The sequence below is a fragment of the Lissotriton helveticus genome, chromosome 1_1, assembly GCF_964261635.1.
Source record: "Lissotriton helveticus chromosome 1_1, aLisHel1.1, whole genome shotgun sequence".
Classification (NCBI taxonomy): Eukaryota; Metazoa; Chordata; class Amphibia; order Caudata; family Salamandridae; genus Lissotriton; species Lissotriton helveticus.
The window spans coordinates 1,564,328,406-1,564,356,059 of NC_136057.1; the positions used below are offsets into that span (position 1 = coordinate 1,564,328,406).

The following is a 27,654-nucleotide window of genomic DNA, read 5'->3' on the forward strand; positions in this document are numbered from 1 at the left end:
TATGTTTAACCAACAGCATTTTCAACAGATCAGGGGAGTGGCCATGGGGGCCTGTTTTTCTCCCAGTTACGCCTGTATTCATATGGGGTACTGGGAGAGGCAGGTACTCCATGGAGTTCACTCTGACATCTGTAGAGATCATATCGTACGTTGGTATAGATATATCAACGACGTTTTTATGATCTGGAAAGGCACACGCATAGAGGCAGAACAGTTTATTTCCCAAGTAAATGTCAACAACTACAACCTGTCTTTTACTTCTCACATCAGTGAACATCAGGCAACTTTTTTAGATGTATCCATAGAAGTAAAAAATGGTCATTTGGAAACAGCACTATTCAGAAAGCCGACGGCAGGGAACACAGTACTGCATGCTCATAGCCATCATCCTCCTCACCTAATCAGGAGCATCCCGTATGGGGAGATGCTCAGGATTAGGAGGATATGCAGTACTGAGGCACAATGCATGTCAGCACAACGTGCCAGTAAACTTAGGTTTCTGGCACGAGGATATAATGAAAGCATTGTTGACACTGATATTCGTAAGGCCAATGGATTCCCCCGTGAGGTTGCCTTACTCCATAAGAAATTACAGGCTCCAACTGATTTATCTGTGCAGCAACCAGTCAGGTTAATTTGGTCTTATAACAATCAGCACGGGGCACTACGCAAGATTGTCAATAAACACTGGGACCTAGTAAAGTGTGACCCAGTTATTGGCGGGGTCATGCCGAGAAAACCGGCTATTACTTACAGAAGAGCCTATTCCCTACAAGATGCCCTAGTTAAATCCAGTCCAGAAGTAATAACTAAAAAGGATTGGTTGTGTGGTAGTAGAGGGTTTAGGAAATGCTCTGTTTGTAAGGCATGTACCCATGGGGTAAATAGAACAGAATATCTCACCCCGTTCTCTGCTGTCCCGTACAAGATCAATCAAAAACTCACCTGCAAAAGTGAGTTTGCGGTATATGTGTTGGAGTGCCCGTGTGGCTTGAGATATGTGGGCAGCTCGAAGCTGCAAGTCCACAAGCGGGTTCTCCAACACCTGAGGGCCATTAACACCAATGACCCAGCATACCCGGTGGCGAGACACTTCAAGGAGTACCATAACAGCAATAGTACTTTATTGAGATATTACGCCATTGACTCAATAGCCCCCATGAGAAGAGGAGGTGATAGGAATGCTGCACTAAGGAAGTTGGAAACCAGATATATTCTAATGTTAGATAGTAAGGCCCCACATGGTCTTAATGCCTCAGAGGACTTTTTCACCTGTCTCTGAGGCAATCAACTAGTCTAAGATCAGTGCTGTTTCAGGCCAAACTCAGCTCACATAGTGCGCATCTGTACATACAATAGTATAAACCTACTGTGTTACAAACTGGTTATTGTAGATACGGTGTGTAAATATGTATATATTTTTGCTGAGATCTGTAAATAAGGTACTTGCTATTGTTTTTGTCTGATTAGTCTTTCTAATCTTGATTATATAGAACCTGCCACTTTCTAGATGTCCGATTGTCAGACTGGGATCAGTCTGACAAATATTACAACTACGGGACATATGGAATTTGCCAATCACTTACATACACATATTGAGCACTGTTTTTTCATTATATAGTTGAACTGTCCAGTAGGGGGTTCTGTTTGTGTCTATACAGGATTAAAATATGAACTGTGATGTGTTTGCATTACACTTGTATTTAATGGTTTAGCTGAATGGGTGACACCTGGTTAATGTTCTTTATGGTTTTAGTTCTCCTCCTTTTTTGTATGTGCATATTAGAATTTAGCCCTACAGGCTTAATGTCTTTATAGGATGCTTGCACATTATGTAGATTTTGGAGTATTTAATAATGTGTACATTTGTATATAATTGGTGATACTAACAGTCATGTCGATATAGGGAAGGGCCGAGGGATTTATCCCATTAACATGCGGCAGCTATGGAAATTGTGCGACATAAAATCTTCCTTTGACTGGTGTAAATATTGTAAATAATGTAAATTATCAAGATTTGCCATCATTTATGCCATTATATATTCACCCGGTGTATTGTTAATCAAATAGGGATTTAGCCCAAAATTTGAATGTATGCGTGACCGGTACTCATCAGTGTTATACTTAAAACTGGAGTATTTTTACCACATCCATTGTACCGCAATCAGTTCCCTACTGTGATTTGTTGATTTTAAATGCACTAGCACTTTAAATTTCTGCCACCGCCCTCTGTGGCGCCATGTGACCAAGGCCTCTGGAAGGCCGAAACGTTATGCTGTCCGTTGCAGATATTAAAAACTAAATTACTCACGGAATTACTGGGTCTCTCGTTTCTCTCGGCGGTGCTGCGATGACATCAAAATCTGCGGCATCAAGTGGCTGAAACTTTGGTTGATATATATATATATATATATATATATATATGTACCAAAAAATGCCCAGCATTTGAGGCCGCACAACACTGCGATGAAGGAAACATCCTTAATTAGAAGAAACAGGCAGCTTCCGATTCCGTAATACATCCTGTGGCCTGACGCGTTTCGATGGATATATATATATTCACTGAAAAAAAACTTAGGTTTCAAGCAAGTTATTGTTAGATGGACATTTCACTAGTACAAAAGCAAAGAAATTCGGCTGTTATAGTTAGTTTAGATAACTATAACTTGTGCCCCCGCAATGCACTGCTGATGATGTCACATATTACATCATTCATGGCATGGTCAGTGACATCACTGATGACATCTCAAATGACATCACTAATGACATCATCCAGGGACTGGGTGTTTCTATAAAGTTTAAAAATATTTTATATATATGTCAAGGTGTATTGAAGAATGAGTGGGTGTATAAGTGTATGGATGGGGAATTTAGGAGGAGCGTGACTGACTATATAAATGAGTGAATAAATGTGTCTTACTGAATCCATGTGTTAGTGACTAAACTGTGTGAATGTCTGTATCAGTCTGTCTGTTGTTGTGTAAGCTACTGCATGGGTTGGTGAGTAGCTACATTAGTGTCTATATAGGTTATTGATTGGTTGCCAGAGTGTTTGTATGTGGGCGGGTTGGTGGTGGGTGACTCTCTGCATAGATGTGTGATTGCTTGGTTCACTGGGTGTATGGGTTCCAGAGTACATGTGAAAATAGTTGTATGGGTGGGTGAGTGTGTGTATGGGTGTGTTGGTGAGTGAATGGATGTCTCAGTGGTACATGTGCGAGTAACTACATATGTGAAAGGCAGTTTACATGTGAGTAATGGTGTATATAAATAACTATATGTAAGAGTCAGCGATTGTGAAAGTGGCTGCATGGATGAGTGTGTACTTGTATCAGTGATTCTATAAGGGAGTAATTATGTGTTAGTATCTGTATGAATAAGTGAGGTGGGCCCTGTATAAGTGAGTACATGGACGTATGATTGATTGTTTGTATGACTGACTAGCTGTGTGAGTAACTGGATGTGTGGTGGTGTGTGACTGTCTGTGTAGGTGTATGAGTGCATATGATAGTGGTGTATTGATGAGTGACTGCATGTATGAGTGACTGTATGGGTGAATGAGTATTGGGGAGAGGAGTTGGCCTAACAGCTAGGGCGCTCGACCTCGGACCTGGGGATCTAGATTCGAGTCTCGGTAACGACGCCAAAGACCTCCTGTGATTCTGGGCAAATCACTTAATCTCCCCGTGCCTAAAATGAATGCGTGTCCTCATGTAACGGAACTGGTGCTATGTAAAGCGCTCTGATACCTGATTCAGTTCGGGTCTAGTTCGCGCTATATAAAACTCTCAAAAAAAAAAAAATGAGTGGATGTGTGTGTACACCTAGGAATCAGTCAGTGCGTTTTTTGTAACTGGTATTTGTGTGTCTATTGTTTCGAAAATAATAGTCTGTATTTTAGAGTGGGTGTATCAAAGGTTCAATTAGGGGGTGAGGAAGTGCATCAGATTTTCACATGGATGATGTCATCAGTGATGTCATTTGAGATGTCATCAGTGATGTCATCAGTGATGTCATTGCCCATGTCATGAATGATGTAATATCATCAGCAGTGCATTGCGGGGCACGAGTTATAGTTAGCGAAACTAACTATAACGGCTGAATTTCTTTGGTTTTGTGGGTGTGAAATGTCCAACTAACTATAACGTGCCTGAAACCTATGGTTTTTTCAGTGAATTTCAAAGGTTTTTTACATGCTAATTTGCAAATATAACATACCAGTTGCGTTTCCAGAGCGGTGGATAAAGGTGAGCGTTGCCTTCAAAACACCACTGTGTGGGATTTACTGGAGGTAACAGAAGGAGTAGTTAGCCCCCAACGTATACAAAGGGCAGCTCTCCCATTGGAGGAAAGCAAAAAACTGCAAGTCCCAGCATCCCCTTTGACGGATACTGCAGATTGCTACCAGCTCCCAGAGTCTCTTCCCAGTAGGACTCGACACACCACCCTCTTACGTTCAATGTCTTCTGCAGACTCCGTTAAGGGCGAGTTCAGGAAGCAGCACGTCAGTACACAGTGCCCCACTGTGCAGTCACGGTCCAATCTCGGCCGAAAAATTGTCCTCCCGTGCCGCAGTGCTCCATGCACTTCCGATCCCACGAAACACTCTCACATTTGGTGCCACTAGGTGCTGAACTCGTCAGGACGGGTTCCTTTGCGCGCTGTGGCCGCGTGCCAAACATACACCAAAATCGCCTCCTTGAAGAAACAACAGGGAACACAGCGGCTCGTATTCATGTGTGTGTATATATATATATATATATATATATATATATACATATATATATATATATATATATAAATAGCGGAATTGGAAGCTGAAATCCCTAAAGATTCGGACAAAGAGAGACAAATGGAGCTACGCGAGGCAATGAAAAAACGCCTCCAAGCATATGAACAAAAAATTAAACAGCGCAAGCAGGACAAATTCGAGAGAGACGAGAGGGATTATTTACAAGGTCGCATCTTAACATTCGGGAAAAAATATGATCAACCAAGGAAAAGGATCCTAAGCAATAAAAGTATGGAAACTACACAGCGCAAAGAGACTTCGGAATCTGAGGTTACGGAGAACGAATAAAGCGAAGAAGAAAGAGATGGTGGAGTTTCTGGAAGGGCGAGGAGTGTGGCATCCGTACCCGTACCGGCCCCTTTTTGAGACGTGTTTCAAGTGATCAGAGAAACAAGAGGCACGGGGGAAGAGAAAAACCGGTAGAGACAATGCCACAAAGAAAGAAGAAAGCAAACGCAGGACAAGGCGGGCGGGTGGAGTAAATGCCGGCAACGCCTCACCGAGGATGACAAGAAGCAAGAAAGTTTGGAACCGGCGATAAGCGCCGAGGTCCTAACAGTTGTGAATCTTACCCCAAGAGTATTGACCAAGACAGAGGAGGAGGTATTACAACTGGGACTTAATTTCTGCCCTAACAAGAACTCTGAATATACTCAACTCAGAATCGATCTCTTTACATTTTGCAGAAAAATCAAACTGCTCAAGTTCTTTAAAGGTAAAGCACGCTCTGAGATACAAAAGTTGCCGAGTGAGGGACATGTCAACCTCACTGCTGGCGACATAGAAACATTGGCTGTCATAACGGATTTGGCAGAAGAGGGCGACCCCGCGACACTGATTCCGCTGTCAGCTCATAATATGAATTGGGCTGGAGTGGCACAAATAAGACCGGGGAGCCCATTTAAATCAAAATTGCGGTTCTGCCCTATGATGCCTGCCGATGCGATTGATACATTCACGGATGTTATGGTCAAAGACCTTTCAAACCATTGCAAGTCCAGTAAGAAGAAGACATTTTGGAGGGTCAACATCATGACACAACAGAGGAAACCAATCATGGATTTGAAGAATGACAAGAAAATTGCCTGCAAACCGTCGGACAAAGGCGGCAATGTTGTCCTGATGACCAAGGAATTCTATGTAAATGAAGCCCTCATGCAATTGAATGACCAAAAGAACTACATGAAAGTGACGAAAAGAACATTTGAGGATAGCATTCTTGCGTACCGTTCTCTGCTCAACAAATGGTACCATAAGGGAATGTTGAGCAAGGAGGAATTTGCCTTTTTGGAATTCAAGCAACCAAGGGTACCGACATTTTATCACCTCCCCAAGCTACATAAACATGCAACTTGTCCACCAGGATGTCCAATTGTTTCGTCCGTGGGAAGCCTAACTGAACAGATGTCGAGGTTTGTGGACTATTTTCTCTTTGACTTTGTAAAATTGCTGAAGTCATACGTAAAGGACACCAAAGACTTTCTGCTAAAAATTGATAACCTGAATTGGAATGATGATATGGTAATGATGACACTTGATATTTCAAGCCTTTACACGAGCATAGACCATCTCCAAGGGGTGAAAGCGGTGATATGGTTTCTGGAGACTCGGCCAATGAACTTAGCCGCACACAATGAGATGATACTTGAATTTGTAACATTCTGTCTTAGTAACAACATATTTCTGTTCCAGGACCAACTATTTAAACAGATGTGTGGTACGGCTATGGGCACCTGCTTCTCCCCCAGTTACGCGAATCTCTTCGTGGGCTGGTGGGAGGAGCAGGTGGCCTGGACGGAAGGCAATGCAGAATGGACACAGAAAGTGGCATCTTGGAACAGATACATAGATGATTTATTTATCATCTGTCAAGGCACAGAGGAGTCTGCTAGGGCATATGTTGAGGTACCCAATAAGAATAATCTCAATCTCAGGTTCACAGGCGAAGTAAGCACAGCGACAGTTCATTTTTTGGACCTCAGAGTGTTCACTGCTGAGGGGAGACTTTGCACGACATTGCATAGGAAACCCACAGCGGGAAATTCTGTGCTACACGCCAGCAGTTGCCACCCAGGGGAAAACAATATCGAGCATCCCATATGGCGAATTCTTAAGAATTAAAAGAAACTGTACACGCCAGTGTGATTATGAAACAGCGGTTATGCAGAGCATAAAAAGGTTTAAAGTCAGAGGCTACAGTAAAACAGTGCTCACAGAGGCAAAATTGAAAGCTGACATGAAGCCAAGATAAGAACTGGTGTCTGGAGTCAGTATAGGGAAATTAAAGAAGAATGAGGTGGAGAAGAATAGCTTGAGAATGATCGTTGACTATTCCAGCGATGCCCAAGAAATTAGGCGCAAATGTGTTAAGAACTGGCATATACTTAGATCCGATCCCATTATTGGAAAGGATCTTACCAAATCTCCCCTCATTACATATAGGAGAGCTAAATTATTGAGATCTAGTATAGTTCAAAGTCACTCTGAGAAGGACGATAAAATGTCATCTTTTGGGAAATTGGCAGGGTTTTATCCATGCCTAAAATGTAAAGCCTGTAGGAATAGCAGAAAAGTGTTTGATTACCAAGTGCCAGGAATGAAGGAACCAATGAAAATCAAAAGCTTAATGAACTGCAACACAAGCCACACGGTGTACTGTCTTGTATGTCCGTGTGGCCTGCGTTACATTGGGAGCACTACACATCCCACGAAGATCAGGATTTTGGAACATCTCAGGGCCATCCAGAATAAGGACCCCACTTATCCGGTGGCGAGACACTTTGAGATGTTTCACCAAAGTAATAGAGACCTATTAAGTTTCTTCTGTATGGATCAGGTACCCGCAGACATAAGAGGAGGGTTACTCAAATTACGGAGGCTGGAATCGAGACATATAATCGAAAATCAAACCAAGAGACCAGGGGGTTTGAATAGCGGAGGGGAGTTGGTTGTTCATTTATGAATCTTCCTGCCATTTTGTGTATAACTATGTACAATGGACATATCCAGGACTTAATTGATTGCCCATCCAGGGCTGAATTATTTTTGTTTGCTTTGAAAATGTAAATAATTTTTAAAGATGCACATAAATACTTTTGTGTTTGCCCATCCAGGGCGCAATGGGATACAGTGAATTTAGAACTGTATTTACCACTTAGAAATGGTGGCATACTTGATTGAAGGCATATGTCCTTTCTTTATGTTAGTGAATACATGTATTTAAAACCTGCCTAATGGTGGCGCCGACCTCTATTGACAAAGGCGCTAGCCGAAACGCGTCTAGAAGTGTGTGCAGAAGCCCAATAAAGATCTGTTGGGCACGTTCCTGCGAGTGCTGTGTACTTTGTATCGCATAACGGAACTTCGCGAAGCGAAGCTGATTGGCTCTCTGGTGTCTGTCAACATTCTAAACAGTCCGGAGCGGCCGCCATCTTGTCTCTCGGTAGGATCGAGAGACAAGATGCGGTGAAAAACGAAAGGGGAAATGAAGGAAAGGGGGCAAGGTAGACCCCTCCTGACCCCCCTAGGATTGATGAGGGGGATATTAAAGTGCCCCGCGGGGCAAAAAAAAATTTTTGCGATTTTTCGCCATAGAGGCGCGTCCCGGTAAACTTTACAGAAACACACAGTCACTGGATGATGTCATCAGTGATGTCATTTGAGATGTCATCAGTGATGTCATCAGTGATGTCACTGACCATGTCATGAATGATGTGATATGTGACATCATCAGCAGTGGATTGCGGGTGCGCGAAATATATAGTTAGTGCAACTAACTATATATGGAATTTCAATGGTTTTGTGTGAGTAAAATAAGGTTTTGTAAATGCTAATTCCTAACTATATATGGTCTATAACCTATGGTTTTTTCAGTGAATTTTCAAGGTTTTGTAAATGCTAATTCCTAACTATATATGGTCTATAACCTATGGTTTTTTCAGTGAATATATATATATATATATATCCAGCCCTCGCAGAAACCCATTAAAAGAACTGCCACTGGAAGTAGATAAATCACGCTGTTAGAATGGCAGCCTGCTGGCAGTTTTCTGGAGGCTGAGTGTTTCAAAAGTTATTATGCCAAACGCGTTTCGAGAGCAACGTGCTCTCTTCATCAGTGGCTGGTAAAAACTGGAGTGAAGCACCTTTGATGAACATCACCTGCCTGTGGGGCGTGGCCAACAGCAGGGCCTTGTGGATAATGAAGTCCCAGTGGGTGTGCTTCGTTTGCGGCAAATAAACCAAAAAGTGTCATCCCAAGTGGGTCAGGTTCACCCAAGCTTCAGTCCGCTGCCCTGCTTTGTGGCTGTCATCGTGAGCAAAGCGAGCGCCATTCTGCATTGGCGCAGGCTCACCTTCCGCCCTGAAGTTCGGCGCCGTGTGGAGCTTATCAGGGTTATGGGTCCAAATACCTTACGGGATCCCCACACACATTCTCTTCTTTGTGGTATAATTTCTGATAAAACCCCTGGAAAGCCTTTCTAATGTCTGAGGGATCTAACTTCAGACCAAGTCCTGGGACCTTAATTTCTTTAATTAAAGTAATTGAAGTCTCTTCCCGAGTTCTAACAGCTAGTTGGTGTCCTACCTTTTCGCTCAGCTCATACGTTCTTTCCCTACGTATGCTAGCTCTGACAATCGCTTTCTCAATTAGTATTTCAGAGATGTAGTTTTTGGTGATTGCCACTCTGCTTACCTCCCTATCTGTCGCCCTGCCCTCCTGTACCGCCTTAATCAGATCCTCTTCTGCTCTACATAGATTTTGCTCTAGAGATATCATTTTTTGTCTTCCTGCTTTGTTATGTTGAAATGAGAACCGCATAGTCTCCCCCTAACACAGGCCTTCAGGGTATCCCACACCGTATCTATTGATGTAGACCCCATGTTATCCTACAAAAAAGCCGGAATCCAAGTTCTCATATGTTGGCAAAATTCTTCGTTATTCAATAACGCTCTTTCAAAGGTCCATATATTACCTGTGGGTCTATCAGGGCCACCTGTAAGGCTATGTTCAAGTGGATTATGGTCCGAGAGAATTCTAGGAAGTTTATCTATTTGGCAGACTGATTTTAAAGTATTAGACATAAACATATAATCCAGTCTTACATGCCTTGAGTGTGGATGCGAGTAATAGGTATAGCCAGGGTCTCCCGGGTGTTTCACTGACCAACCGTCTATTAAGCCATGCAGCACACACATGTCTTTTAAAGATTGAAATACTTTTCGTTTCCTACCCTGGAATTTGAACTCTGGACCATATGACCAATCACCTGGTAAATGAATGTTTAAGTCTCCACATACGATCACAGGGAGAGGCCAGTGTACCAATGCATTAGATACATTAATCAATACATACGGGTCATCACCCTTATTACCGTATATTGTGCATAATGTCTGCTTGCTTTTCCCATTATTATAGCAGCACTCAACTATCGCATATCGCCCAAATTTGTCCGCAATAGACCGCGAGAACTGCACCCCCCCTCCTTTTGCTAAATTGGCCACCCCCTCATGCGTGTCCCTTGCGTTGTGGCGGAGATGAGTCGGTATCTGAGAGTTTTCAGTAAGTATTGTTGTGACCCCTCAATGTGCGTCTCCTGAAGACATATAATGTTGGCACCAGACAGTTTAAGTACCTCCGCCACTTTCTGCCTTTTCTTTAGATCATTCAGGCCACAGATGTACAAAGAGAGTATTATTAATTTAGCCATCCTGATCTTTCTTGGTTTCCGGTTGAATTATGTGTGGTCCCTGAATACAGCCTACTCTTCTGAGTCTCCATTCCTTTTTTCCCCCTGTACACACCCAGTGCCCTTTGTAAGAATCCTGGTCCTGGTCCCTGTCCTCCCCACCCTTCGTCCCTCCCTCCCACCCCCCACCTTTATTGAAGCTGCCAGGCTCAGCCTGAGCCTGTGTGATGACGTCTGACTAACCTCCCCCACACCACCTCCCCCCCTTATGTTCAGATGCACACCCTGTCTGATCTGAAAAGTTATTTACATTCCTTATGTCCCAGCCACAGTATTTCGGATCCCCAATCTGCATTTGTATTAAGCAATGTCATACAAATGTCATAACAGTCATAATCGTGGCGTTGGGTGCCGCGCATTGCCAGTTTATTACTATCTTCCCCCTGCCGCACCGTTCTTTTCCAGGGTGATATCCTTTAGGGCCTGTTCTGCCTGAATTTCCGAGGTAAAAAACATAGTCTTGCCCTGTGAGATCACTTTTAGTTTAGCCGGGTTTTGTAGAAAGACTGTAGCCCCAGCTTTTTGGAAGGGCGTTATCAACTGCCGCAAGCGTCAACGTCTCTCTGCTGTCGCATGCGCGAAGTCTGGCTTGGCAAAAAAGGAAAAGCTCCCACAGTTTTGTTTCTTGTTAGGTCTTTCCAGATCATACACCGCCTGTCTTAGTAAAAAATTGCCAAAGAAAACCAGGATAACTCGGGGCAATGACTGGTCTCCTCTAGGGTGCTTGGGGAGTGAAAAGGGGAATCTGTGCACCCGCTGTACTTCTCTATCCCAGTCCCAGTGTATTAATTCAGGAAACGCTTTTTTAAAGAGATCGATTGTGAATGCCCTGATATCCGTCCCCTCACTATTTTCTGGGATGCCTAGGATCCTTAAGTTACTCCGCCGTTGGCGATTCTCTGCCTCTTCCAACTTCCACGTTATATCCGTAACAGTACTGTCCTGTGAGATCACCTGAGTTTTTAGAGTTTCCAAATCTCAGTACGGGTTTCCACCATACTCAGTCTTTCAGCGATGTCCGTGCAAGTTTTCCCAACTTTCCGCACTGCGCCTTGGATTTTCTTTCCAGTGGCTCTAGCAATCCTACTCTCAGCCTTTACTTCCTTTTGAAATGAGTTCAGGGACTGAAGAATCATTGCAAGTGTCGGCTCCGTGGTATTGTCGTGATCACTACTTAGATTCTGAGCTCTCTGTAACCTTGTACCTTCTGTGACTGAATCTTTCACCCCTGTTGTACGGAGTGGCTGCGTATCCGAGTAGTCCCACCTAAGCTCATGCTCTTCCTCCGTGTCTTCTTCTTGTAGCCTTGATCTTCGCCCCCCAGACTCCCTTTTTGACCTTCTTAGCTTTTTTTTGGCTATCTTGTTGGGTTCCGTTACTTGTTGAGGACTCCTCGCATCCCTCTCCACTACTGTCACTAGGTAGATGTGTGTCCTCTGACTCTCCTGATTCCTCATTCACGGAGAAGAAGTTCTCTACGGGATCTGGAGATGCATAGCCTGTTTCTGTTTCTGTAGTCTCAGTATTGCCAATATTGTCTGCGTGAATCTCCTTAGTTAACTCCTTAGTTAACTGCTCAGTCACCTGAGGGCTATTTACCTCCTTTGCTGCCTCCCATGGGGTGTCATCCAGTTCATCACCCGTGCTCACTGCTGTGTTAACTACGGTGATTTCCGAACTTGACCCCCAAGATTTTGACATTTCGCTTCTGACTACCATATCTGTGTCTGTAGTGCCATTGTTAACATTGTTATCTTTAGCTGGAGCCGTTTGACCGATATCCCCTGACCCCTTAGATTTGGCCGCGCTCTCAGTCTCCATTGTCAAACTGTGGTCTGGCACAGGATCCCCCCCCTCACCCTCAGAGACATTCCCAGAGACCTTGCTTGGCTTGCCCGAGAAGAGACTCGTAATGGCTGACTGTTTTTTATCTTTCAGAGGGGCAGGGACGTTAGTTAAGCTCCCAGCTATGATTTTATCATTTTTATTCCAGAGTTTTTTCTTACCCGTATCCATAGCGGGTTCACGCTGATCCTTGCGTGCCTTGTTCTCTAGTTGCGGAGTTGCTGCTGGAGCCGGTACAGTTGAGCGTGCCTTGCTCCGTGCACCACCCCAGGCTGCCATCACACTCCACGAGGGCTCTTCCGCGTTCCTGGCGTGTTTCTCGTTCTCCTTGGTTTCCTGCGGCCTGCTACGGTTGCTAGGCAACCGGCCACGCACTACGCTTTCTCCCCAGCCGGGGATGATGGACAGTAGGAGCCGCGCTAATGCCTCCCAGCGCCGGGTCGCAGTCAGATAATCGATGCCGCTTGCCTCTCGCGGCCACAATTTTGCCGTACAATCGCTTCAAATCACGCCAGCAACAGTAGTGAGTTCCCAACATCCGTAGCCCGGGTCCTGGGTGCCTTTACACGAACAGCAGGACGATTTAGGATGAGGTGGTGTAGAGGTGAGTTACAGGAGATCTCACTCAGCCGCCATCTTGCTTCATCCGAGCATGTGCTTCCATCGTAAATACATAAATTCTGTTAAAAAAATTTTGATCTATTGTTCATGCACTAGTGTGCACTTCTTTTGCTAAGTGCCGTCCAGTGGAGTAGCTATCTAGCGTAAGAAGTGGAGCAGGACCATGACCCACGGTTGTAACTGGACCACCGTACCTCTTTAAAGGCTGTTCTAACTAACTCTGGGATGAAGGGCCATTGTTTTCTGGTTTGCATTTGGGCACAGGTACGCTCTTCTGTAGTTTTTGTTTGTACATTGATGTATAACTTTTGGTATTACCTGGCTCTTAAAGACATCAGTGCCATTTGTATTTTTAGAACAATCTATAAACATATTAGTAAACAAATGTCTCTTTATCCTGCAGGTTTATGGTTAAACTAAACCGGAACAGCCTGCTTCTTAAGAAGTCTGGCTCTCATGAAGACATCACGTATGACAAAGCACAGAGCCTGACCCTTGGTATAAGGTGAGTTTGAATGATCTCCTTTACACTAATGTTTTCTAAAGCTTTCATTGATAATAAATTAAAGGCTTTATTTAAAAGGATGTGAAATTTAGTTTTCTCTTGATCGCTGCAGTTTCTATCAATGGCCCTGGTGAGGTGTTTAAATGGAAGATGATTACTTGATTAATAATTGATCTGTATTTTACAGTCAAATGAAGACTGAAAAATTGTATTTATTTATTTATTTTTTATACAGTTTTCTATAGCGCGAACAAGACCCTTGGGTATCAGAGCGCTTCACATTACATGAACCAGATTACATTATACAGTTTTAGTTAGGTATACTATCATATTGGTTGACTAGGATTACAAGGTTATAAAGAATAAAACAGTGTCCTGAGGTAGGTTAGGTAATAGTTATGAGAGGAGTATTAAATGTTCCTCTATATGCTTGATTAAAGTGTCTTTTCCTTTGTCTTCTATGTTCTCCAGTCAATGGAGCATCTTGGACGTCTCTGAGTTGAAGAGTTAGCGCCTAGAGATAATGACTATGGAAGGAGCTTACTCATTAGAAATATCCTGGTTTCTCTCTTCAAAATTGCTGAGTTTGGAATTTTTCTGATATTCGGGGGAAGTGAGTTCCAGATTCTAGGGGCTGCTCCTGAGAATGCTCTGTCATAGGTTTTTTTTCTTTTCTTTTTGTGGTCTCAGCACCCGTTCCTTGGCACTCCTAGCTGGTCTGCTTCCTCCAGATATTTACATTTTTTGGGCAAGGTATCTGGGTGTATTGTAATGAAGTGCTTTGTGGGTGATACACCCCATCTTTAGCTGTATCCTGGCTTCGTAAGGTAGCCAGTTTAAAGCTTTCAGGTGAGGGGAGATATAGTTGAATTTCCTCGATCTTGAGACAAGTCTTGCTGCTGCATTGAGGCATGCTTTTAATGGTGGCGTGGATATTTTTGGTAGCTCTGCCAATGCTGTGCTTCCATATGCAATCCTCGAAATGATCAGTGATTGCACTGCTTGTTTTAATCCGCGTCAGTTAAATATGGTTTCATTTTTCTTGAGTAGTTCAGATGAAAACGGGCGCTTTTTGCCATTGCTTTGATGTGGGCTTTCATGTTGAGGTTTTCATCCAATATGATCCCTAGTGATTTTGCTGAGTCAACTAGGGTGGGTGTGCAATTTAGTGCCGTGATCAATTTGGACCATTCCTTCACTTCTGATTGATTCTTTTGTGGCGAGATAAGTAACAATTCTGTTTTATGTGCGTTTAGCTTCAAATGATTAATAGTTAATCATTTCAGAGTCATTTTTAGGGCCTCGTTTATTACGTTGATGTCTTCCAGGGATCTGATCTTAATGTACATCTGCGTGTCTTCTGCGTACATGTGGTAGGATATTTTGGAATTTCTGATAATCTCTGTTAATTGTTCGATATACAGGTTAAACAGTGAGGGAGATAAAGTAAATCCTTGTGGCACTCCAATTGCGTTAGGGCTTGAAGGTGACAGAGTTTGGTTGACCAGAAATCTTTGGGTTCTATTCTGTAAGAAGGATTCAAACCAACTCAGCACCTTGCCAGGTTTTCCCATCCTTTCACGGAGTCTGTTCAATAGTTTTACATGATTAACCGTGTCAAATGCAGATGACAAGTCAAGTAGGATAAGCAGACAAGATCGATTGTGATCTAATGCCTGAAGTGCATCAACAACTATGTGTAAAATCGCCGTTTCCGTGCTGTGTTCTGTTCTAAATCCCGATTGGCATTCATCCAATAGTGAGAAATTGTCGATGTGTTGGCTCAATTTATTTTGCACACATTTCTCTATTAGTTTGGCAAGAAGAGGAATGTTAGTTACTGGGCGGTAGTTATTTGAATCTGCTCGGTTCGTCGTAGGTTTTTTAATGATCGGTACTACTTGACCTGTTTTTAGACATTCTGGAAGGCTCCCCTGGGATAGGGAGGTGTTTACAATTTCTGTCCATATTGGAATCACCGTGTGGCAGATTTCTTTCAGGCATTTTGAAGATAGTGGGTCATTGTAGTAATTATTGGGTTTGATGTCTGATAGCGTTTTGGCAATGCTATTCTGATCCAATATTTTGAAATTGTCCCATTGTGCCTTGTTTTTATCAAATTATCCACAGTTTTTGCTGTGGTAAAGTCCAATGATGGTGTATGGAGTTCCAGGTTGTCTGCTGCATTCTTGAGTTCTCTTTCCAGCGTGTTAGCTTTGTCAGTGAAAAAGTTTGCGAATTCTTCGCAGTTTAGTTGCTTTTTTGTGATTTCTTGTTCAGATTTGGCCAGCTTATTTGATTGTTGTTTTATGATCTCAAATAATTTCCTTGGTCTGTTTTTGGCGTTTTTCAATTCAGATCTAATAAATTCCTTCTTGGAGTTAAGGATCTTTTTGTTGTATTTATTTCTGATTTTTCTGAGTCATTTCAGTTCCGGGGATGATGGGTGTTGTCTCCATTTTCTTTCTGCCAATCTCAATTTTCGCCTGTCTTCATTCAATGTCCCATTGAACCAAGGGTTTTTAACCTTCTCTGTAACTCTTTTCAGTTTTAGTGGCATGATGTCGTTGACTATTTTTGTTACTGTAGTAGAGTAGTGATTAGTTAGATCATTCACATTCTGCAAGTTGTGAGGTAGGTTTCAATTAGTTCCGTATTTGCATCTCTGGAATCTCGCATCCATCTTGTGCTTTTCATAGGCTGTGTTGTCTTTATCTTCCTCCATCTGGGTATCATGAAGGTTATGGCATGATGATCTGACCAGTCACATGGCTCTATTGAGAGGACTGACGTATTATCTTTTTTTGAAATTACCCAGTCCAATGTAGCTCCTTTCGAGTGAGTTGGTTGTATGCATGCTTGTGAGAGATTTAGTTCCGATAAAAAGTCTTTAAGAGCGTTGACCTGTTTGTCGTTGTTGTCGTTCAAATGTAGATTAAAGTCTCCTAGATATATGTTATTTATTTCAGTGTTAGAGTTAGCCGTGATGATCTCCATTAACTGGTCTATGAAGGTCATATTATTATTACTCGGTGGGTGATAAAAGGCATGCAGGTTGCATCTTTGATTGTTGGTCGATCTTATACTGAGACCTAGGTATTCACATGTATCTAGAGGGTCGGATTGTATTTGGCTAACTTCCAAGTCCTATCGGTAAATGCAGGCTATACCAACTCCTGTCTTTTTTAGCCTATCAAGTCTCACAATATTGTAATGAGGGGGCACCAGTAGATCCATAACTGGGGACGAGGATTCTGATAGCCATGTTTCTGTAAGGATTGTTACGTCTATTTCCTGGTTAATGATGAGATCGGCTATGTCAGAAGCATGTTTAACTGCTGACCGACAGTTGAGCAGTAGGCATTTTAGTGTTTTCCCTGTTATGTTTGTGTTCCGATTTTGCGAGTCGTTGATTAGTTGGACTCGTTGAAGATTGTTAAGGTTAGCCAATCTTAGTGGCTAGAATCTCCTCTCCCCAGTATTCTCCAATGCATTACAGATTCCAGCCACTGATAGTTGGCCCAGGCTTCTTCATTACCAGGTTTATGAGGCTGTCTATCCTACAATAAATGAATCTACCTTAAATAATCCTGTTGGGTGCAAGAGAAGTCATTTCAGAAGGTAACACAACATTGGCAATGAGTATAGCTTGCGACAAAAACCTGGAGTTCCCTATTACACTGAAGGTGTCACGGATCAGAGCAGCAGAAGCGCATAGATTAATAGGTGGTCGCCAGACATTCTTATGCGCTATCCCGGAGTTCAGTAACCGGCTTTGTCAATTTCACAAGATAATGACTCTAAGCCAGGGGGATAATGAGAATGAGCCTACTTAGAGCGCAAGCCTTCTGAGACAATAGTGTGAGCACAGAGCACGTGACAGTGTGTGCTAATTTAAAGCATTGTCTAGAATGTGTGCATGTCAGCAGCCATATTGAGAGACTCAAATATTATTGAATACCAGATTAGCACACCTGTGGTTATTTCAAAGTGAGTCGCACAACAATTGTGACCAACAGAAAAAAATTGGGAATTAAATGATTACAGTGATTCGCACACTAATTATGAACACCAGAAACATTTTTTTTAATTGATAGGTTCGGATCGGTATGCCTGCGCCCATTTTTAAAGTGTTTTTTTGCAATAAAGTATTGTGGTGATTCTTACACCAATTGAGAACACCAGAAACAAGTTTGGATTTCAATAATTATGGTGATTGACACACTTATTGCGAACTCCAGAAACACTATTCATTTACAAATTCTTAAACAATTGAGGCGCTGGTCAGTACTGGCCACAAGTTGGTTAACAAGCTGGCTGCACTCGATAACCTGCACACCTCTTAAATGGCACATGGCTCACAACGCATGAAACACATCAAAAGGGCCCACAAATTATAGAGTCCACTGCGTGTACAGTTTATGGAAAAGGTCAGAAAACAAAATGATACACGAATTGTGACATTTCAAAGTATATTCATAATGGGGAAGTCTTTGTGTGTTTGAAGATCGTACAAAATATTATCAGTGAAGGAGGAGATTAGTGCACCAATGCATTTATTGCCTAACCCAGGATTACCCTGTAGTAGAGTGGAAACATTGGTAGGTGGTTTTGAAGACTATTTAGAAGAAATTGAGGAGAGATGTTTATATTGCTAAACAAAAGTTTGCCATTTTAAACTTTGTGACGCATATTATATCTTTTACCACATATAACTATTGATGAAAAAGATATAGATGTATACGAAATGACAATAAAGCAAATGGATAGTCACTACACCAGTGAAGGGGTATCTACGCCTAAATTCTTGAGTAGATGCCAGATGCCTAATGAATCCATTGATGTTTTGTAAAGGATTTGAGAATTTTGGCTGCCAAATGCACCTATTCGACTTTCCTTGATCAAATGATATGGAACCAAATGGTACATAAAATAGGTGACACAAAGTTGCAGGAAACCCTATCAGCTGTAGAAGATCTTAAATTAGGAAGAGCCATAGATAATGCCCATCGGTTTGAAGAAGTGAAATTGGATATGAAAGAGTATGTGGCCAAAACTTCTAGTGAAATACAATTAGTAAAGAAGGCAAATGAAGAAGATAAAATACGTAGTGAGAGAGAGAAATCTAAGTTTCAAACTTGTGCTCAAGTCATGGATAACATGCATTTGCCATGCAATAGGTTTCGCATTTACATGAGTTTGACCTATTGACATTTTTTTTGCTTTTGTTTTTAAAACATAAATAAAAGGCATTGTCATTAACAGCTTAAACTCGCGTTAATGCGAGACCTATTGCATTGCAAATGATTGTTAAAATCATGGGCCTCTGCCACACTCCCCCCCACCCCCTCTGCGTCTCTTTACATAGATTGGAACTGAATTGGACCGTGGCTGCAACACCATCCGGCCCGTCTATTGACCTGCTGGCTTCTATATGGGAGAGCTGCATCAGGTAGGCAAACATATCATATGTTAATGTTTTAGGAGTCTACGAGGGCTTGCACAATGTCCTTAAAGAGAACTTATATTAATTTGTAAAGTAACAATTCTGCTCGCTTAGTGATCATTATCGTCAAAATGGCTTGGGCTCCTGCTGGGTCGGAAGGGGAGGGAGGCTGCCAGAGCACAGAATATTCCCATGACTTGTTCCTCTGCTTGTCCTCCATGAAAACACCTTTGCCCAACACACTGCAGGTGGAGTACTCCTACTGGACTCAGCTTGAGTGGGTGAGGGGCAGAGAGGGTTAAGAGCTGCTACAGCTTGGTGTCTGGGTCTGCATGGAGGGTGCGTGGTAAGGGATGTTCCTGTATGTCTGCAGAGAGAGTGGTGTGATTTAACAAGTATGGGAGTGATTTGTGCATGTATGAGTGCAGGGTGAGTAATGTGTGAGTGCAGGGAGAGTGGAGTCTTTGTGAGTCCATGTGCACCTTTTTTCCACGTTTTCTTGAAATATATACTGTAAATCCATCATTTGCACCCATTTTCTCTCACATTTTCTTGTAGAGGAAGAACTCCCTCACTGCCCCTCTGCCTGTATGATTCTAGCTTACTCGCATTTTATAATCAACATAAGGCTTTCTGCCCATCAGTTTTCAAATGCACCAGCCGCCATTGCTGCTAACATCACGTGTGTTGTTAGTGACAGACTAATGTCACTGGTTAAAAAGGTTCAGTGCACAAAGATTTGGAAAATAAAGAAGTAGTCACTTTAGAACATATTTTTTACTGAGTGTTTTTTAATTTCAGCCTTAGGTTTTTTGCCCCTGTTATTGTGTAAGGAAAAGCGCAATATAATATTACGTTACTCCTACTTTCCGGACCAATAACATGTGCCAACACTACTGTGTCCACACCATTTTTAAAATATTCATTAGAATGGGTTACCGTTTTCTTTCGCCGTCTTGTTTATGTTTGTCAAAACGAATTTCAAATATATTCTTCATGTGTTGTTTTGTTCTATTACCATGGCAATGTCTACCTTTGGCACAACAAAGGAGTACAGTTGTGAATTCAGAATTACACAGATAGTATACAAAAGATAATACTCGTACCCTGTGCCTGGGGTGTGTCTTGCCACAACCACTCTGCTTTTCACAGACTGCGGGTGTTTGTTCCATGGATAAGTCACTAATTTTGACGCATGGCAATCCGATTGATTTCCTTGTGGGAGCAATGTTTTCAGGAAGGGCTGGCCCCTCAGATATTATGTGATATCAGGGACCGAGCTTTTAAGTTCAAACTACGGGTCGAAGAAGTGTTTCAGAATGTTGAAACCTTGATACAGTACCGGGACCGAATAAATAGGAAATGTCCAGATTTGGGGGCGCAATATCCCATGAGAGAAGTGCACCCTCTTTTCCACCCAGAGATTCCCGAAGTAGTAGAGGGAGGTGGCCAAGTGACTAGAAATTGTGTAGAGGCCCGTGTCCAAGAGCAGTGGGTTTATACCCCTTGGAAGCGTAGTGAGGTTCTTACTTTAAAAGCCCAACTTCCTGACCCACGTAAAAAGCCTACGGCCTATTATAAAGCATTAACTGAAGCCACAAACTCAGCCGCTATGACTTTAGCCGACATTGAGTTATTTTTCGGCCTCTTGATCCCAGTAGATATATGGAGACAGGTACATGATTCGGATCATGCTGCAGAACATGGAGGGACCTGGGATCAGATTAAAGCATGGTACAAAGATCAGAAACCGGGTGATAAGCCTAAAGATGAGATTTTAGCCATATCCGCTCGAATCATCACATATATGCAAACTCGTATTCCCCCGCAAAAGGTGGATTGGGATAAATTAACGGCTTGTAAACAGAAAAAGGATGAAAGTGTATCTGTTTTTTCACTCGGTTTGAGAAAGTATTTATCGACTTTAGTGGGCAAGACCTGTCCACGGAAGGTGGAATATGATTGTTTGTTAATAGGTTTGTCACTAACTTATTGCCTGAAGTAATGGCCCGATTACAAGCTGCTGAAAGTACATGGACCACCTCGGCCCCTTCAGTTATTCTTAGGATGGCCCAGTATTATGGACATCGAGAAACATATGCTAAAAATGTGTTCATTGAAATGTTGCATGAAGCTCATAGCACTACTAACAAGACAAACTGTTGGGTATGTGGCCTTTTGCCATCTGTAATGCATCGTCATGATTTATTCATTTCTCTGCCATTATCCCACTTAGCGAGCTGGGAAGCCTTGTTTCAGTTGCTATCTCTTATGTATCTGCATTATGTAGCTGATCCAAAAAAATATACCGAAAAAGATTATGAAGCTGTTTTAAAGTATATAGAACAACATCAGGGATTTGATGCTCAGGGAAACCAAGGAGAGGGATCTTTAGATCCAGATGCCTGTATGAATAGGTATACCACTTATGAAAATGCTACCTGGTTGAAAGAAGAAATGTTAGACTTTGAACACTTTAACTCCACACAATATTTCTAGCATTTCCAAGACCATAATGTTACCAATGGCAAGGCAATGCCAGTTCCTATTTTAAATAGTACTGCTTCCTTTTGTATACAAGGAAAAGGTCATGTTAAGGTAGGAGACAGTAGATGTAACTACACCTACACTTTGCATACCGACAGTAATCCACCCTTGATAACTCCACCTAATGTGTATTTTGTGTGCGGTGAAAACGCTTACACTTGGCTTCCCCGAGGATGGGCAGGGCAGTGTTACCTGTCCTTCCTTTATCCTCCGGTATATATAGCCCCTTCTAATTACCATAAGAATCATCATCTGACTATACGAAATTCAGATTTCTCTCGAGCCAGTAGAAGTATTGATACTGATGGCACTGATCAGACTGACACCGCATCACAGCAGTTTGTAGATATAGCAAAGGGTCTCTTTCCTATCTGGGGTCCTATTTTTACTAGAAGAGATGTTATACGTCTCTCCAGAGTGGTGGAAAACGTAGTCCAAACCACTACTTGGATGTTGACTAACCTAATAGTAGAGCTTCAGGCTACGAGGCTTGTATCGCTTCAAAATCGGATGGTGCTTGACGTCATCCTAGCTGATCGAGGAGGAGCATGTCGCGTGATCGGCAGCTCCTGCTGTGTATATATTCCTGATTCTGCTCCAACCATACACTTGGCGATTCAGAAGTTACATCGCTTAGCTGCGGAAGTTCATGCTGACACTGGTACTTGGTCCTTAACCAGGTTTATGGAACCTCCTGTCCACCTGGGGTTGGAACATTTTTATGATTCTTGCTGGAGCACTTGGGGTGGTATTTGTTTGTTGCCTGTGCTTTCATTGTGGGCCGGCATGCTGCTCATATTGCGCTACCAAGCTCACTTCCTCATTGACCGTTTCACGACAGGCGAAAATTGGAAAGCAGTTACTGCAGAAGGAGGTTACTGACCTCATGCAAATAGGTGATGGTGTGTTCTTTTATTTTTTTTTACTTTATTTTTATTTTGCGATTTATTAGGAGGCAAACAAACAAAGCATTGAGTTTACGGAAACGCATGAATACATCAGATAAGTACGCAGACATAAATCAAGAAAAAGAATTTGACAATCAATTTTCAATTATAGATCGATAAATAAGATTAGGAAAAAAAACAGTCAAATAAAGCGGTAAAGAAATAAGGAACAATATATTTCAGTGCGAAAGCCAATCCTCAAAAGGGGCCCAATTCTTAGATGTGAGTGTGCTCCTTCTCATCCCCCTCAACAAATAAACAGGTGATTCTAATTTATACCATGCATGCATCCTAGCTTTCCAATGAAAGTAGGAGCCTCAGGGCTTAGCCACTGTGATGTTACACATAGTCTGATCATAGCCATTGCAATAAACAAAAATGAGCGAGTATATCTTGTTCTTTCGATGACGCTTGAATATTCATACCCAGTTATGATTAACTCTGGTGTTAACTGAACCTGAATCTTAAGTACCTGATTAAGAAACATCTCAATTTCATTCATAAATATATTGAAATCTGGACATGCAAAAAACATATGAATTGCGTCCGCAGAAAATAATTTACACCTGTAACAGAGTCGCCCCTAGATCCTCTAGCACCGCCCCAACTTGCAATCTTAGCAGGAGTATAATAGAGGTTAAAGAAACCCATATAACTTTGAGTTCTTAAAGTGCCAGAGACTAAAACGGATGAATCTTTACATACATATTGGTATTTCGAGAAGAATGTTTGTCCAAATAGCTTCTAACTTGCAGATATTTAAAGAAATGATTAGAGTGAAGGTGAAACTTCTCCTTAAAAAGGAGAAGGAAGCCATTTGCCCATCATGGGCAAGGTCACCAATTTCCTTCAGGCCTAAGGACCTCCATTTGAGCATTAGCCCGTCCTGAAAGATTGATGGTAACAAACCAGAGGCACTAAATGGGGTATAATAATTAAGCTTTGGATTAGCAAAGTGAAGACGGATTTTATGCCAAAGAGAGAACAGGGTCCAACAGGTCTTAAATTTAATTTTCTTAAAATAGCTTGGTTCCAGGACACGCGTTAGAACCCCCTTCGCAGCATCCCCAAGTACTATATCATAAACAGAAGGACAGCAACTCAAAGGGATATTAACTTGATTGCCCACCAACGGCGAACCAAAATGTTGAATCATAGCTGCCCAATAATAGTATAACAAACTAGGGACGGACCAACCCCCTCGGTCTCGAGGTAGATGAGTCTATTTGGCGGCTCTTCTTGCCCGACGATATCCCCACAGAAACAGTTGGCATATTCTTTCAGCTCTGGCCAAGGTTACCTGGTAAATCAAGCGAGGAATAGACCTGAAAAGATATAGAAATTTGGGTAGAACAATCATTTTCAGGATGTTACAGCGCCCATAAAGAGAAAGATGTAAGTGATCCAGTCGCTAGAGCTTAGTATGAAGAGAATCGATTACAGGAAGATAGTTTAAATCAGGGATCTGGTCCACTTCTGAAGAAATCTGCACCCCTAAGTACGTAGCCACTCTGACAGCTGGAACAGAGGAAGGAGACATACCGGCAGATTGAATCACTTGAGTCTTTGTGATATTAAGCTTGTAACTGGATATAGCACCGAATTGCTCAGCTAGAGACTCTAGGGCAGGAAAAGAGGAGTCGACATCATCTGTTAAGACGACGATGTCATCGGCATACGCCAATGCCTTGCAGTCCATCCCCGGGCCTTTGCTAGAGAAATACTCTGACAGTTTTCAATCATGCTCAAGAAGGGCTCAATAAATAGAGCAAATAGCAGAGGGGAGCAAGGACAACCTTGCCTAGTCCCTCTGCTAATACAGAAATACCCAGATTATTTCCCAGATATACGAATAGCTGCCATTGGAGAGAAATATAATGCTTGAAGAGCATGGATAAACCCGTTAGTAAAACCTTTCCAACGCAATACTGCCCACAAAAACCCCCAGGAGACGCTGTTGCACGCCTTCTTGGCGTCCAACAGTATCACCCGGAGGGAAGCGCCCGTGACCTGTGCCCAATCGAGAAGCGTAATTTAGAAAAACATGGTTCCGTCGGGTTCAAAACAACATATAATTTATCCAAACAGTTTTTCTTTTCCAAAAAGAACCAACAACACGAAAAACCTCCAAATTATGATGACAAGTCTGTATAATGAATAAAGTGCAAAGACCTAAGTATTACTTTAAAGTTTCTTTATATCTTTTTCTTGGTCAAAAAAGGTCATTTCTATACATTATATACAATAACTGTCTTTATACCAAATACAGTGCAAACACAAGTGACATTTAGTGAATAGTGAAATTGTGCAAAACAAGATATATCAAAATTTTTCTTGTAAAAACCTGTACACCTATGTACAAAATATCATTCTATACGACCATCAACTAATACAATCTGGGAACCTATCCTTTCTTTTAAGTTTGTTAGGGGTTCCAAGTTGTTATGGCCTGTGAATGGATGTCAAAATCGAGAAGCGTGACAACGCGACGAACATGATTTGTTGTATCCCGACCAGGGATAAACCCGTGTTGGCGATTAGAAACAAGAGGGACTATAATTTGCACCAATCTAAACGCTAAAATCCTTGAATATATTTTGCTGTCGGTATTGGCCTATACGATGCAGGATCCAACTCGTCCTTTCCTTTCTTCTTAAATAGGACAATAGTAGCATATCGCCAGGAGTCTGGGATATCGCCAGCTTGAGCCGCCCTAAATATAGTGAGCAGATCTTGTCTCAATATTGGCAAAAAGGTCTTGTAGAACTCCAGATGAATAAGATCAGGGCCAGCAGCCTTGCCATTAGCCAGGGATTTGATAGCATTTTCAACTTCCTCCCAACTAATGGTTGCTGATAGCGACTGATTTTGTTCTATTGTTACCTTAGAGGTTTCTATAGCGAGTAAGAATTCGTCTAGCCGGGCCTGATTCTGAATGATACTAGGTTCCTCTGTATACAGACTAGAGTAAAAACTCACAAAGACATCCAGAACGCCACTTGGGGTCTCCTGAAGAGAACCTTGATGATCCCTCACCCAGACAATCCGATTTGCCATAGCCCTTTGTTGTAATCTTTTCACCAGGACCCTATCTGAGTTTTCCCCAAATTCATACATTGATGTACGGAACTGAATATAGTTAGCTGCCAGGTCCTGATACAATGGATCAAGCAAATTGGATTTTAATATGGCGACCGCCTTCTGACTCTGCATCAACGGATGCCCCAATCGAATATTAGTGCGTAATTCAAGCTTCGCTGTCCTTAGCTCATCCAGCCTGCTTTTAATCTGCTGCTGAGCAATTTTCCATCGATGAGATGCATAGCTTATTGTTTCTCCATGTAGCACGGCTTTGAATGCATCCCAGACCACACAGTCTAGGGCGGTCCCCCGATTAATATCCATAAACTCAGAGATCCAAGAACCCATATGTTGGTGATATTGTTGGTCTAGAAGCAGCTTCCAGTCGAATGTCCAGGACCTAGCCCATTTACTAGGGCGATCCCATAACAGATCAGCAATTATAGGGTTATTTTCCGATAGCGTCCTTGGAGCCACCTCAATTTTGACAGCTCCAACACAGTGATCAGACAGCAGAATATAATCAAGACGGATCATTTTACTATGCGGAATGGAATAATATGTATACCCCTCCTGATCATGGTGATGATAATGCCATACGTCAATCAATCCATGTTCTACAGCTAATGTCTGCAAAGCTTAGAACACTCAAGGCTTCCGACCGATATAACTATGGTGGGTTATCAGATCTATTTGACTAGACAGATTGATGTTAAGGTCGCCGCAGAATACTAATGGATGCGACCAAGCCACTAGCTCAGATTAGGACCATATACTGAACAAATTGAAAGAGGACAAGAGTTGACCAGCAATTCAGCAATCACCCACCGACCTAAGCTGTCCTCTTTAACTTTTTTACAACAACCAACCCCATTCTTAAGCAAAATAGCAACACCCCTTATCGTAGAAGTTTGTCAAGAACAGGCAGCTAACTCAAACCCAGGAAATTTAAAAAAAACGCGATTGTTCCATGAGATATGGATCTCCTGCAGGCACATTACATCAACCTGCATAATTTGGAGGATTTTGGAGAAAATCATACGCTTCTTCCTGTCGTTTAGCCCACAAATATTCCATGTGCAGAGTCGGAGTCTATCCCCCATCATTTAAAGATAATATGAACCAGCACTCACGAATGTTGATGATACAAACACTATTCAGCTTTATAGCACCGAAATCAGAAAGTCTTTGCATTGATACAGCAAAGGATAAGTTTCCGCCTCTCAAACATGATACTTGCAACAAATGATGCCTCCTAAACACCCACCACCACCACCAGAGCAACCCCCCCACCCAGCACCCACCCACCCATTAGCCCACCCCCCTGTTCCCCCCCTCACTCCCCTTGTGACGCAGCAGGACTGTTGTCCTTATGATGGTTTAGGTTGGTGACCCCACCGCTCTCCTGGATCCAATAACCCCCCCCCAAATACAAATTTCGAAGCAACCCTGTTTCAACAAAAAATAAACAGTCACATGATTCTATGCAGAAAACAGTGTTTGAGTTGACTTCTGGCTCTAAACATCACTAAGACAGACCCAGCCCTGGATAAATAAATGAATTTTAACAATGCTAACTAAATAGAGCCCAGAAATTCATTGGCAAGGACCTCAGATACAAAATACTTTGTTTGGCCTTTGAAGATCACTTTTAACTTGGATGGAAAAAGCAGATAAGCCTGAGCACCCTTCGACTGAAACATCGGGATCAGCTGCCGAAGATGGCACCTGCGTTCCACGGTCACTGGACGGAAATCAGGCCGTGTAAAAAACTCACAACCTTTCCCCATCCATTTCTTATCAGGTCTGGCCAAGGCAAATATTTTCTCTCGAGCCAAAAAAAGAATTAAAAGATATCAGTATTGCACATGGAAAGTTATTTTTTGAACCTGACGAAGCTGGAGACTGGCGCTTCCTGAATGGGAATCGGTGTGCGCGCTGTATTTCCAGGCTCCAATCCCATTGTGTAATTTCATGGAAGGCCTCAGTAAATAACTCAACTATAAATTGTCGGACATCATCTCCTTCCTTATCTTCATCAATGCCAAGAATTCCTAAATTATTTCTTCTTGCGCGATTTTCTAAATCCGTAAGCTTCCACAAAATATCCTCCCGTTGCT

At 42.3% G+C, this 27,654-nt stretch overlaps 1 protein-coding gene across 3 annotated transcripts in view; it reads left to right on the forward strand.

Moving 5' to 3' along the window:
- Positions 1-27,654, forward strand: part of RGS18 (regulator of G protein signaling 18) — a 225,419-nt gene that overhangs the window by 135,242 nt on the left and 62,523 nt on the right. For all 3 annotated transcript variants that reach the window (XM_078687093.1, XM_078687084.1, XM_078687102.1), the window contains one exon: positions 13,412-13,513. In XM_078687093.1, the coding sequence (XP_078543219.1) occupies positions 13,412-13,513 (102 nt within the window). The remainder of the gene's footprint in view (positions 1-13,411; positions 13,514-27,654) is intronic.